This window comes from Myotis davidii, unplaced genomic scaffold (genome assembly GCF_000327345.1).
Source record: "Myotis davidii unplaced genomic scaffold, ASM32734v1 scaffold694, whole genome shotgun sequence".
NCBI lineage: Eukaryota > Metazoa > Chordata > Mammalia > Chiroptera > Vespertilionidae > Myotis > Myotis davidii.
In genome coordinates this window covers 103,820-118,466 of record NW_006285479.1, presented here as the reverse complement: position 1 = coordinate 118,466, position 14,647 = coordinate 103,820, and the positions used below count along the sequence as shown (strand labels likewise).

Genomic DNA, 14,647 nt, shown 5'->3' with positions numbered 1-14,647 from the left:
TTCTTGAAGAAGTAATCTCAATGCTGATATTCCACATGAATTCCATTTCATCAGTGGTAGGGGCAATTTGCTCTGGTAATTTAGGTTTACAATATTCTGAGCAATTAAACTATGACCTAGACATGCTTGTGGCAGTTTTCTTCATTGAAGCTTTGTTGCATTCCATGTCATGTGCAAGATCTCATAACTAAAAGTGCTGAGAAATAAATACTGACTTCAGCTTAAGTTATACCTGAGGTTATGGGACTTGGGAGTTCACAGGAAAGATAAAATCAGAAATGAGAAGAGTTAGATGTGGGGTCAACGCTTTCTACTAGATGACAGGGCCAGAAAGTAACACATCCTCAGAAAGATTTGGAGGAGTTCTGCCTGAATCCGCCTTTAGGGAAGAGTGTAGAAGTTCTGATTCTTCTAATATGAGTCAAGAGTCCAAAGGATACTGTTAGCTAGAATGAAAACCAAAGAGAATGACCTTGACCAGGTAGAGATGAGGGAAGCAGTCATAAGAAACCATGGGAAGAGGTACATTTCCTACAGTTAATTACAACTAGGGTTTATCAATTTTTTGCCAGGTTCTGTTCTGAGTGCTTTTTAAGGTATTGTTCCTTTTTCAGGTTGGTTTTGTGTGTGTGTGTGTGTGTGTGTGTGTGTGTGTTTTGTTTTTTTAGTTTCATTTTAGTTTCAATTTTTGCATATTGATTATGACCCTCTACAAAGTCTTCCCCTGGGCAGCTTTTGATACTACACAAAATGCTTGGTCTCATATGGGAAGAGGCAGTATAATTTAAGCAAGAGCAGGTCAGCATTCTTAACCCATATTCAAGAAAGAAATTCACACATATTTTACATAGGGTAATGGGAAAGATCTTGGGAAAGTTGGAGTGAAATAACAAGTACTCAATGCTGTCAATCTTTGGTCTAATTGAGGCCCTTCTTTTGGGCACTCAGGGGCACGTTTAGCCCCAGAACTCACACTGGCCTTTCTGAGACCCAGGAATTGTTGATGGCATGGTGTATCTCCTTGGCCTTAATACTGTATGCAAGTGGGTTAAGCATGGGAGGCACAAAGAGGTAGATATTGGCTATAAAAATGGTGGACAGAAGATGGGGCATCCTTCCCAATGCAGTGCACCAGGGACAGCCACACCACGGGCACAAAGAAGACCAGCACAGAGGTGTGAGGTACATATTTGCAAGGCTCAGTGACATTCTTCTGGGGAGGTTAGTCTTGCCACTGAGTGTAGGATGACTCCATAGGACAGTGCAATGAGTACTAGGTCCAGCATCGCAGTGAACACCACCAGTGTCAGCCCATTGTTGAAAGTGTTGTCTATGAAGGCCAAGTATATGGCCTCCTGATGTAAACAGAAAGAATGAGAGGGGACTTAGGGCCCACAATAGGGAAAAGCCTTCAAAAGTAAGATAATGGGAGCAAGGGCTGCAGGTCCCTTGAGGATGACAACCAGGTCTGCTCTGACTACTCACTGGCCACTGATAATGACCGAGTACCTCAGGGCATGACAGATGGACACAAAGCAGTCAATGAACATGACAAGGAGCACTGAGGACTCCATAACAAAACATGAGTGGATGCAGAACATCTGGATTTGGCAGGCTTCAAAGTAGCCATGGGAGTTGAACCAAAAGATTCCCACACTACTAGGCAAAGTGAATACTGACAGTCCCAGTCTATGACAGCCAGAAAGGATAGTAAATAGTACATGGGTGTGTGCAGATGAGGGTTGATCTTAATAATTATCAGAATGAAAGAATTTCCTGGGATGGCCACCAGGTACATAAGGAAAAAGGGTATGAAAATCCAATGTTCAATAGCTTCCAATTCAGGAAAGCTAATGAGGTAGAACATGAGGCTAAACTGAGTGATGTTCAACAAGAGCATGAATTGAGAACTGGTGTGATATTGGCATGGCTTGGGTACAAGAGGAAAATATGAAACATCCTCATTTAGGCTTATAAAAGAGAAAACTTCTACCGAAAATTTTTGAGAAAATCCTGCTTTTATTGAGATCATAATTTTGGCCATGTTCTCAAGAAAGTCTAGTTAAAGACAGTACAGGGGTAGGAACGCAGCAACAACACTGTTTTTATTGCCATCAACTACGACTGCTATTATTTGGGAGCATCTATCATATAAGATGGTACAGTAATTATCCTAAGTGCGACCAAAGAAACACATAGTAGCAATTATGTGAAATTTGGTAGGTGGTAACAAGTCCAACTTGGAGACCCAGGGAGACACTCAAACTGAACTATAGCCGGGCTGGTGTGGCTCAGTAGTTGAGCATCAACCTATGAACCAGGAGGTCAATGTTTGATTCCTGGTCAGACTCGATCCCCAGTGTGGGGCAATGCAGGAAGCAGTCGATCAATAATTCTCTCTCATCATTGATATTTCTATATCCCTCCCCCTCCCCTTCCTCTCTGAAATTAATAAAAGTATATTTTAAAAAAAACCGTGCTATGAAGACTAAGAATTAACCACGAGATGGAATTTTATAGAAAGGATTTCCAGGAAGAGGGAATAGCATAAGCTAGGGCATCAAGGTGAGGAAAAGTTTACTGAGAACTAAAACATTTTCCAATACTCAAATATGAAATTCAAGAGAGGTATGAGACAATAGCAGTAGTAGATAGGGACAGACTCTCAAGGGTTTATATGTATGTTAAAGACTGAACACGTATTGATGATTGGGTTAAAGAAAGCAAGCAAGGACCTCATATTTTTTTTGTAGAGTACATTGTTGTCAATCTGCAGGAAGAATTTAAAGTCTGTGTTGGAGACATATGTTTTTTGGTTCATGGAGTGAAGTGAAGATATTTAACTCATAGCTTTTCCCATAGTTAAGTAATATTATGTAATGGATAAACTACCACATATCGAGATACTTGTAATATCTGCTTTATTACATATATTAGCATCTATATAACAGCTTTCTACTCTGCTTCTCTGAATTATATATAATTTAAGTACTAGTGTCCAAGAAATAGTCATTTATTAGCAATGCAAAACACTCTTAGCTCTTTTTGCTTTTTCATTCCCCCACCTGATCTTTACAATTAATTTTATCATTTTACAAAATAGTCTTCTTTGAAAGAAGACTGGAATTGCATGAAATACCTTTTATCAATTTTCATTCACTGTGCATCTATCATGGGCCTGTTCTGAAAAACTCTGAGCAGCAACTTGCTGGTACCCAGATAATCATGAAATAGAGTTGCCTTTATGAAGTTCACATTTAGTAAAGAAAACATATTGCTAAAAAGAGCTCATAAACAGTGTGACTATCCCAGGCTAGAGAGGCAGAATTGGTTTCTGAAGGCTGGCAGCAGGGAACAATGAAGGAACAATCTTTGGCCCCATCTCTGTGCCAGAGGGTAATGTTAGAATCTTGTGGATATAAAGTGAAGTGAATGTGGGTATGTGACAGTTAGGGAGGTGGAGTATCAATATGTTGCTGTGAGTCATTCAGGTCTTAACTTTGAATGTATTAGAATCTATTATTAAATCTCTAAATCTATTACTAAAAGCATCAGTGCAAGAGTGTACCTATTTGTCTATGTGCTAGTGGTTTTTAGGGCATATAATACTATTTGCATATGTACATCTGTGTGTGTGGGTGTGTGTGGGTGTGCACGGGCGCTCGCGCTCGCACCTGTGGCCAGGGAGAGAGAGAGGGAGAGAGAGAGAGAGAGAGAGAGAAGGGAGACTTTGTTTCTAGCTCTTTAAGGCTTTTATCTAAAACAAATCAAATTTGGATTCCCTAGTTGTTTATTACTTGCCATTGTACTTCTACTCTTAACACTAATATCCCCCTTGGATATAATTAGATATACTTTTTTATTTAATTAGGATCTCAGCACTCTTTAGATCCTATTACCACCATCTCCTAAAGCACCTCCACCTCTAGTCACTCTGGTAATTCTTTATGATGGAATTTTATATCTCTAGTCTACAACTCAGGTTTTTACAATTTGGTCAATTTCTCTACTGAAAAATTATGGGCCACAGAGAGTGAACATTGTATGTTGTAACATTTTTTTAAATGTATACATTTGATTTTTAAAAAAGCTAAATGTGAAAGACCTTGTTTGCTGAGAGAGATCTATGAGGACTGGAATATAAACATCAGAATGCGATGTGAATTTTATAGTCATGTTCTAGTGCCCCCGTATGTACTAGAAATGTGGGGAGTGAGTCCAGAACAAGGTTCTAACTTCACTCTTCATGATGGTCCATAGCTGGGCCAACAGAAGCAAGGGCTCAATCCCTATTCTGATCACACAGAGACTGAGCCCTCAGGAAGAGGCAGTCCCCCCGAGTAGCTTCCTTTCTGAAATATTATTCTCTGACTCTTACCCTTTCTGCTCATTGAACTAGAGCTCCAGAACCAAGAGTACCGTAAAGCTTTTTCTACTTCCCCATCCCTCAGGTCCCACTTAATTATTACCTTCTTTGAGAGCCCTCATTTGTCACACCAGCTTATGCAAGTCTTTTTAGTTATTCTCCCTCGATGGCATCAACCTTTTTGTTTCCTTCACAGCAGTTCTATAAAGCTGTAACTGTTTGTCATTGTGTTTTTACTATTATTTTTCTTCCTTATTAAAATATAAGCATCATAGAGGCAGGAAATAGACACACCAATATATCCTTGATACCTAGTAATTATACCTAGTAATTATCAAAATATAAGGGCTTTTTATTAAATAATTAACTAACTAAATATAGTTTATCATTAACTAACTAAATAAAATAAAGTAGAATAGGTATTTTCTGTTGTTAAATCTCAATGCCCAGACATGTGTGCTTGTCTGGGGTTGAATTTAATTTTCTCTACAAATAACTGTGACCTGAAAATATTGCCACTTTAGTTTTCTCTATGCAGATACTATTTGTAAATGTTTAACTTACTTTACTCTAGTGGCTCCAGTCTGGGCTAGTCAGCATAAGATATATATCTCTTTCACCTATCCTAGCATTAATAATCCAAACTCTGAGCTTCAGTATCCACTGTAAAAGGCAGAAATGTCAATAATGAGGATAATAACTAATAACTACATGAATAATCACTCTTATCACTAGTACTCTTTCATTCACTATTTGGTAGACCCTAGCATTTTTTTTTATCCTCATTTTCTTTCTCCAGAAGCAGCCTGTAGATGCTGTACAAGCCACAAGATGGCAGGAGAGGTTTCTGGAACAACTGACTCAGTAGGGGCCACCCAGAGGGAGCTTGTCTAAAGAACTTGTTGATTCCATAGAAGGGGGGTTCCGGAGGCAGGAAAACAAGATCTCATTCCCACTTCCTTTTCCCAAGTGGAAATGTTGAGAAAAAAAAATGTCTTTCCTTTTCCTCTCTATTGTCAACAGTAAAGCCAACAAGGTCACCAGTTTTAAAAACCGTTGGTTTACATGGAGTCTTAGTCTGTAGTCACTCTAACCCAAGAACGTGCACAAGGCAGCACAGTTTTTAATATAGTATGAAATAGCAATGCCACAAATAGTCCCTGCCATCAAACAATAAGAATGTATTTAAACATTTTCATATGTCTGTATGTAAATGTGTAGAAAAAGGCACGGTGGGATGCACACTATATTATAAAAAGGGATTATCTCTCGAAGGAAGATAGGAAGGTAGAGGTGAGTAGTCTTTCCACTTTATACTTAAAATAATTTAAATATAGTTAATATTTTATATTTATTTCATAGACACGGTGTAAGATATTTCATGAAAAAAAATTTAAATGTAAGTCTTTACTAGTTACATGATTTTGACAATTTTCTCAAATTATTGCATTTTATTTTTATTAGTAAAAATAAGATAAAAATCTGTTTCATGGAGTTTTACTGAGTGATAATGAATATAAATCTAATAGTGCTGCATTTGGCAGATAGTGGCTGTTAAAATACTACTGCTAATTGATTTCTACTATTAATAACAATTTCATTTATTATTTGTTAGACCATCATTTAGTGTCTACCTCCCTGCACACAAGCACATACACATCTTCTATCACGTTGGGCCCATGCAGTTCTAGGAACCAGTAGGCACTCAGACTATGTTTGTGAATCAATGAATGCTTACTTTAAAAGACTTTGTCCTCTCCATATGTCTAATCTTAGATCCTAGTCATACGGCCATAAATATTTTGATATCCCAAACACTCTAGGACAGATTCTGCTTCACAGGCCCTGTTAGTGTATCAATGTCCACTTTCGGAAGGATTAAAAAAACACATCTGGTCCACACGACTGACACAATTTAGGCTTCTTTGCAGTCTAGGCCAGATTTGAGAGGGTCATGAGAAAGGGAACAGTTTCTGAGTAGAAGCTTCAAACATCTTCAAAAGAAAGTGCCTCTGAATCCTCATGAGAATGAATAAGTCCCGTGTTCTATCCCAGGAACACTTTGGCCGACAGAGGAAAGCCTCCACCAGCTCTCTATATTCGGCTCCTCCAGTTGCTAAACATAGCACCTTAAGTCACTGTCTCTGAGAATCTCAAAATCTTCTTTGAAAAGTTGAACTAAAACCTCCACCATTTTCTGCTTTCTCACAGGGTCTATGTGAGAATGGGATGCGAGTCTTGCCATTATCAAGTGTTGTGCTTGTATGGAAGATTTCACAGAGTCCTCACTTTCTTTAGCAGGCCAGACCCTTCCCACCCTGAATGCCAAATGATCCCATTTTCACAAAATGTCTAACAACAACAACTAAAAATCCTACAGTATTTACTATGGCCCAGGAACGATTAAGTGCATGACATGTATTAATGCATTTAATTATTAAAATAATATAATAATGTGAATACTGTTAGTATCCCCATTTATAGTTGAACAGATCAAAACACAGAAAGATGACACGATTTGCCAAAGAGTACACAGCTCGTAAGTGGCAGCTGGCATCTTAAATCAGACGGTTTGATTCCAAAAGTACTGCAGTAGATTGTGTATTGAGAAGCCTGTCACAATGGGTCTTTAGAAAGTTATAGAGGTCATAGCTGGATTACGTGTGCTGGGCCAGTTAAGTAATTGATTGAAGTTACAACAAATTGTAGTAAGTCGGGGGCCCCATAGGAGCAAAAAGCCAAGTGAAGCTTGGGTTACTTGTGAGGTGTAATTGGAAGAGGTGAGCTCTGCCTTGGTAGAAGTAAACCTTTGAGGAACATTTGATTCCTTACTAACTGGTGAGCAAGGCCCAGGAAATGTTTAGTCTTGGTTGCAATTTTGTCATGAGGCACTGATCACAAAACTAGATTTAGGAAGAATGCATAAAGTGAAAGCGTACATTTGAATGCATATATTGAGCTCATGTCTCTCTTCTAATGCACCAGCACATCAGAAGCATCATTTTTAGTTTAACTTCAAAAACCTCAGTTAAGAATGATTTTCTTTTAGTTAACAGTGAAATAACTAAAACTCTGTGGTTAAGTGACTTTGCAAGGTCATATGCCCATGTGTGGCAGAGCTTCTCTTCCACTGAACCACATTGAGAGACTGTCTAGGCCCAGTGCCAAGTGCGCTTTATCCTGGACCATTCACTGCAAAGGGAGGTGGCAGTATTTGCAAAACTTGGGAGGGAAATGGCTGGAGACCATAAAGCTGTGCCCAAGAGATAAGACTTCAGGTCCTGGGAGGGGCTGAAAGTTTGGGCCTGCTATCTCATGACTCATTTAGCACCTCACCATAGCCCTCCTAACCCTGCATGCACAGAAACTCCCATGGGTTAATCACTGATGAATAATTATTTTCCTGACTTTAAAATGTTATCCCAGAGACATTGGATCCCAGGGGAATACCTTGATTTCTCGTCTTCCTTTAACATTCTACCCACAGAAAGAGTATCCCTTGGGCTTTTTTTCTGATCATCACTCCTGCCTCCCTGGCTCTCTCTACTTCTCTTCTATATTTCCTTCCTCTCATTTTCATTCCCTCTATTTCACTGAATTTTAACTTCCCACTTAAGTCTTGTTCTCTCCTCCTCACTCACTGTTTCTTATCTTGACAGTTGAACTTACCTCTCAGTCACCTAATCTTTAGTAGGAAGCTTGACAAACAATGCATGGTCCATATGAACTCTTGTGTTACCAAGTAAACCACAAACAGACTTCTCTACAGGTGGTTGATTTTGTCTCCCTCTAACTACCACCAAAGAAATAAAGCATTCATTCTTTGGAGAACCTTAGAGATAGGAAAAAGTATGAATAACAAGTAAAACTTCAGTGTCTAATACATGTGCTAGACAATGTACTGAGCAAGGACCATATAGTAGTAAGTGTGCAAAATAAAGTTAGTTCTTGTGTATTTAAAAGCATAAAAAAGATTTAAAGAATGAAAGAGGAAGGAATAACAGTAATATTTTTTAAATGTGACAGAGAATTTACAGGATTCTGGGAGCATGTAGGTGATTTACTTTATTAAATCTGGCAAGATATATGCATGGCCATGGAAAATTTGCCAGAGTATGTAATATGTGACAGATGTGTGAAAATCAGTCAAGTATAAAGGAGGAAAAATTTTGTCCTGAGGGAAGAGGAGAATAGAAATTTCTAAGGCGAGAATAGGTTTGAAGAAATAATTTGTACTCAATACAGTTAGAGAAATCAAGATGACAGTAACAAATGGTTTGATTGTAGATGTTTTATTGCTTCAAAAAAAACATGCAAGAGGTCTAGCATGGTAGCCCCCATACCACAGGGAAGGTGTGAAAACACCATCTGTGTTGGAAAGGACATGGAGATTCTAGGACATGGAGAAATAACAATATATTACCCCGGGCATTAAGAAGGATATTCTAGAGTTCATAACATATCTACCAAACCTCCAAGACCTCTAGAATTTCACTTTAAACAACTCCTTAATTGGAGTTCCAGCTTCTCTAATTTATAACCATTTAATTTTGGTCAAATGCTTTGGACTCTTTCAGTCTCTGAGCCTCATTTGAAAGTAATTGACACTAGGTAGCTTTGTCATGACCTGTGAGGACTGCAATATCACTTGGAAGTGGATTGTAAATGGTGAGATACTATGCATAGTGAGGTTTTGTTGTTATTGTTATTACATTTCTTGTAAAGGGCCATTTTAATTCTGTTTGGCAGAAGCAGACCAGTATCATTCACACTCAAATATGTTGAACCGTTCGAAATTGCTCAAAATGTTCCTAGAAGATGTAGAAGATCTTCTTTTAAGAAGTATTGCAGTGCCTGGCCAAGTAGCTCAGTTGGTTGGAGCATTCTCTTGTACACCAAAACATTGCAGGTTTGTTTCCCAGTCAGAGCACATACCTGTGTTGTGGTTCAACCACCTGTTGAGATGTGTACAAGAGGTGACCTCTTGATGTTTCTCTCTTTTTCTCTCTCTAAAATCAATAGAAATATATTTAATCCTCTGGTGAGGATTTTTTAAAAAGGGCTTGAATCTAGTGAAAGGTTACTGGTGTTATGAGTGGATTGGGGAAGGAATGATAAAATGAGAGGAGTATGTTGTTAAGTATAGACTAGACCAATTGAATCCTGAAGCATTGGACTTCTTATGGGAGTGAGGGGGGGACAGACTTTGCTTTTGTGGAGTGCAAAAAAGGAGCAACAGAATGTAAAAAAAACCCAGCAAAATAAAATAAGAAAAAAAGGAAACTTTTTTGACAAGGATAAGTCTGAGTTGCTATTTTCACAACTCCAGTTAGTGTTATTTTTTATGCCATGCTGAGGAAGGCGGGAAGGCAGAGCTAGAGAGCATAATTGTTTCATATTATGCAACAAGCATGGTCTGAGTATGTTGCATATGTGCCCTAATGTTTAATAGAATGCCCACAAAAATCATACTTTCCCCATATTAATAACCAATACTGGGATGCCTTATCAGCAACCCAAAACTTAGACAACTTTGGTGTCCTGGTAAAAGCTCTGCTCAACCAGAAACACAGTATATCTGCTAAGCCAATCAGGTGTTCTCATCACAAATAAGGTCGACAGTGTGGACAACTATGAGTGTGTTCATCACAAATAAGGTTGACAATGTGGCCCCAGCCTATCATATTTTTAATTTTTCTCTCCTTGTTCTTTTTTTTTAAAAAACAAACAAACATATTTTTATTGATTTCAGAGAGGAAGGGATAGGGAGAGAGAAATAGAAACATCACTGTTGAGAGAAAATCATTGATTGACTGCCTCCTGCATTCCCCCTACTGGGGATCAAGCCCGAAACCTGAGTATGTACCCTTGACTGGAATCCAACCCAGGATCTTTCAGTCCACATGTTGACATTCTACCCACTGAGCCAAACCAGCTAGGACTCTTCCTTGTTCTTTATTCTTTATCCTATGAAAGCTTTCTGCCTTCTGTTCCACTTAGCAGTTCTGCAAGTGGAGAGTGTCCATGTCATGAAGCATTTAATAATGTTTATGTCACCTAAATTGTCTCCATAAATCATTTTTTAACTTTTCAAAGACCCATAATTCTAAGACTGTTGCCTCATGACCTTGAAAAGTATATCCATCAATGCATAAGGTAGGGGTCCACCCTAGGGAGCCCTTGAGATCTCCTATTGGAGAAAAACAATTTCTCTAAACTAATCATTCTGTTCCAGAAACTTGGAGGCTTCAGGAAGATACTCTGGATCTCTCTTCTCTTAGGTGTCTTCTCATGGAGCAAGCCTACCCTGATATTTACTTAAACAACTTTACATTTTCCTTCTTTTGCTCCAGCTTTTTTTTTTTTTAACTCCCAGAACATTGTTTATATGGAAGCATATGAGAGTATAAGATTCAGGGCAGGGTATTAAATTTATCTATCAGAGAAGATTCCCCACCCTGCCTCCCTTGATCCTACACTTGAGATGTTCAGTAGAGGCCATCATGATCTCAGAGCTCTGCTATATTTCAAAGGACACACTCCATCCAAGGGAAACTAACGTTCCCAGTCCTTTATTTTTTTAAATTTATCTTTATTATTGTTGAAAGTATTACAGACGTCCCTCCCCCCTGCCCCGTGACCCCATCCAACATGCCCTCTCCCTCTCCCCCAGGCCTTCACCACAATATTGTCTATATCCACGGGTTATGCATATATGCATATAAATTCTTTGGTTAATCCAAATCTTTCATTTCTTGTAAGTTCTTTCTTTTATCTCTTTACCCCATCTCTGCAAAATAAGGAAGAACAAAAAGGGAAGAGAAAAACTTTTGAGGGTGTCAATCAAATGTGCCCATATGAAGCCTTCATAAAACATATTGTTATCCTAATACCCTTTATATTAGTCTTCTATGGCATGCCCCTGGATCACTGAACCTACAGAGAAAGTAAAGGGAAAAAAAGAAAAAGGAAAAGAAATAGAAAGAGAAAAAGAAAAAGAGATTTCCTTTGATGTGACTTAAATAACCCTGAAGTCATTCCCAAGATCACAAGGACAAAGTTAACTTTGACAAAGAGTTGTGACCTTGGATATTTTAGGGTATTAGATGAGAATATAATTTATGGTTCCCAAATATTATAGGGCATAATAACAGAGACATAAATAGAAGAGCCAATACACACAGAGAAATATTCAAGTTTCATTCATTTTAATAAAATACTTATTTTTATTAAAGATTTTTTTATGTTACTATAATACAGTATATCAAAAGACATATGATATCATTATACTCCTGGAGCACACAGTCTAGAAGCTACAAAAAGAGAAACACAAATTTCACACATAATTACAAACAGATACAAAGCTAAGTTGAGTAAAAACAAATAAATTAATATATAAACAAACAGTTCCTTCAACCGATCTGACAAAATCATTTACCAGGCTGGAAGCTTCTCTAAAGATCTAGTTTCATGTTTGTTTTCTCATATTACTCATAAATCTCACCTTTCTGGAAATTTTTCACTTTTCTGTGACTAAGAGTAGGAATAGGAGTCAGAGATCACTTTCAATGCCTGTTGACAGGTCCCAGAGACAAGTTCTACTATATGAAGAGAAGTTACTAGTCACTCATGGTCCCTTGTGTAATCCTAACATTTTATACTCTATCTTATCTTTATAAGAATATCTCTTTGATTCACTTTAAAACCTGTCATTGACTCATGGGCACTGGCTCTTCAGTGGGCCTTAGAAATGCAAACTCCTCCAACCCTGAAAAGACTGTGAACAAAATCAACCTTAATAGATATTTGGAGCCAGAAAAGATCATTTGTTTCTTCTAGTCACAAGCACTGACTCCATCCTCTCCATTTCTCCCCACTCACAAATATGACCAAATCTTTCTCATCTCTGGTATTTTGCACATTTTAGAAACACTCATTTAGCTTTACCTATGACATGTTTCCAAACTGGACTTTCATGCCACTCTATTATCTGAAAATACATATATTTGTTCTCAGTATCTGGGACTGACTCATCAAGACAATGGCCATCTAAATTAGAAATTATAACTTAAAAAATCAATATGTGATTTTTAAATTAATTTTAGAGAGAGGAAGGGAGAGGGAGAGAAAAAGAGAAACACCGATGAGAGAGAGAAACATTGATCAGCTGCGTGCAACACAATCCCTATTGGGGATCAAGCACTTGCCCTGACCTGGAATTGAACCAGTGAACTCTCAGTGCATGGGGAAATACTCAACCAACTGAGCTATACCAGCCAGAACACATCTCTTTTTATTTTTATATAGCTATATCTCTGTTATATTATTTACACATATTATTAACACAAATAATATTTAAAAGTGTTCAGCAAAAATTTAACTCAATAGACTTGGATATGCTTGCCCTAGAGTTGGCATATTAAATTGAGGACAAGGTAAGGCTCATTGCTTTACTTAGTGCATTTCTGTAGATAGCAACCAGCTCTATGCAAGTGAAAAAAACCAGATGAAGATTTGAGGTGAAGATTAGAGTTACTAGGTATATCAGAGCCAATACATGAAGGACATATGGGATAACAATGGAATTTGACTCAAATGCTGGTGATGGGCACCATAGATCCAAATATAGGCTCACCAAACAGGGTGAGTTACCTGGGAAAACAGTAAATTAGTTGGGAACTTGACGTATATGCTTAGCACTGTACATATGTTATATTGTATACAACTCAGCAATAAATAGGCAGGGCAAGATTATGTTCTAAAATAGCAGAGGTTGGTTTCCATTGACATGCCTTTCCCTAATTGCTCCTACAAACAAGCTGTTAGCTTTTCTATGTTTCTATGTTAGCAGAACAATGAGTTAAAGTTATGCTCTCATGTGAGGCAGAGAGAATAAGCGAATTATTCCCCTCTGGATCTGCTTAGTCTTAATGCTATAGATGACAGGGTTCATAAAAGGGGGGAAAAGAAAGTAAACGTAGCTCATTGTGATGTGGACCACGTGCGGAGCATGTTTTCCAAACCTGTGGATAAATGTTAGACCAACTACAGTGACATAGAAGACCAGGATACAGCAGATGTGGGAGACACATGTGTTGAGCGCCTTGGCCCTTTCTTCTCCAGAAGCAATGCCCGTGACAGTCTTGAGAATAAAAATGTAAGAAAAACAGATAATGAAAAAGTCCAACAAGACCATTGCAAATACAACCACGACTGGATAGAGACGATTGAAGGTGATGTCAGCACAGGCTAACTTGATGACATCTTGGTGTAGACAGAAAGCATGGGAGAGTACATGGGATTGACAATAAGGAAACCAGTGAAGGCGAATAATTATTGGCATAATTGACAGACTGGCCCTTGTTAATACCCCCACCCCAATCTTCATTACTCTAGTGTTTGTAAGGATGGAAGTATATCTCAAGGGGTTGCGGATGGCAATGAAACGATCATAGGCCATAGCAAGCAAAACACCAGACTCCACAATAGAAAGTGTATGGATAAGGTAGGCCTGAGAGAAGCAGGCCCCATGGCCAATCTTTCTGTGATTCAACCACAGGACTCCCAGAACTGTTGGCATTGTGGTCAATGTCACTCCGAGGTCTGTAGCTGCCAGCATAGCTAAGAAATAGTACATGGGCTCATGAAGGTTATGATCATCCCTGATGAGAAAGAGAAGGGTGCCATTACCAAGAAGTATGGAGATGTAAACCACCAATAATGGGATGGAGATCCAGTGATGTGCCTTCTCCATGCCTGGGAAGCCGGTAAGCAGAAATGAGGAAGTAGTGGTATTGAGCCACATTGCAGGCCTTGAAAGATGAAAATATGTCCTTTAGCTAATGCAATAGAAGCTCCAGTTCTTTAGAAGTTTGCCCCTGGAATGTGCTACTTGTTTATAACATATTTATTAGTCTTGACTTCCAGGGATAGCAAGGACAGCAATTTAGTCATCCCCTAGAGGTTTTTAGGCATTAGAAAATAGAATGTATAAAAAACAATTTTACAAATTATTGAGGATTGCCTATATGTAAGGTTATTGAACAATATGCCAAGGATATGGCAATGTATGCAAAACAGACCTGGTTGATATCCTTACAAATTACATAACCTAGAAAATAAAGACAAAATGAAAGAAGAAATCACTATATTTGAAGAGTGCCATAATCATGTTGCAACTTACAGGGTGTTTTTTATGGTGCCCTTCATCTTGACTGGTGGTATCAGGGAGGATATGAAGGTTTTCCAGAATGCATGAAACCTAAAAGATCAGTAGAAAGT

General features: G+C 38.3%; 1 protein-coding gene and 1 pseudogene across 1 annotated transcript; both read right to left on the bottom strand.

Annotated features, from left to right (window-relative positions):
* Positions 1-832: 832 nt before the first annotated feature.
* On the bottom strand, positions 833-1,900 carry LOC102758325 (annotated as a pseudogene).
* Positions 1,901-13,232: 11,332 nt separating this feature from the next.
* LOC102757478 (olfactory receptor 51B6) lies at positions 13,233-14,171 on the bottom strand. The gene has a single exon (XM_006756150.1). The coding sequence runs from the start codon at positions 14,169-14,171 to the stop codon at positions 13,233-13,235; it is 939 nt and encodes a 312-aa protein (XP_006756213.1).
* Between the last annotated feature and the right edge of the window lie 476 nt (positions 14,172-14,647).

Bases quoted from the DNA above. Each gene is read 5' to 3' on its own strand.
- LOC102757478 (XM_006756150.1), bottom strand. From the start codon at position 14,171: ATGTGGCTCAATACCACTACTTCCTCATTTCTGCTTACCGGCTTCCCA.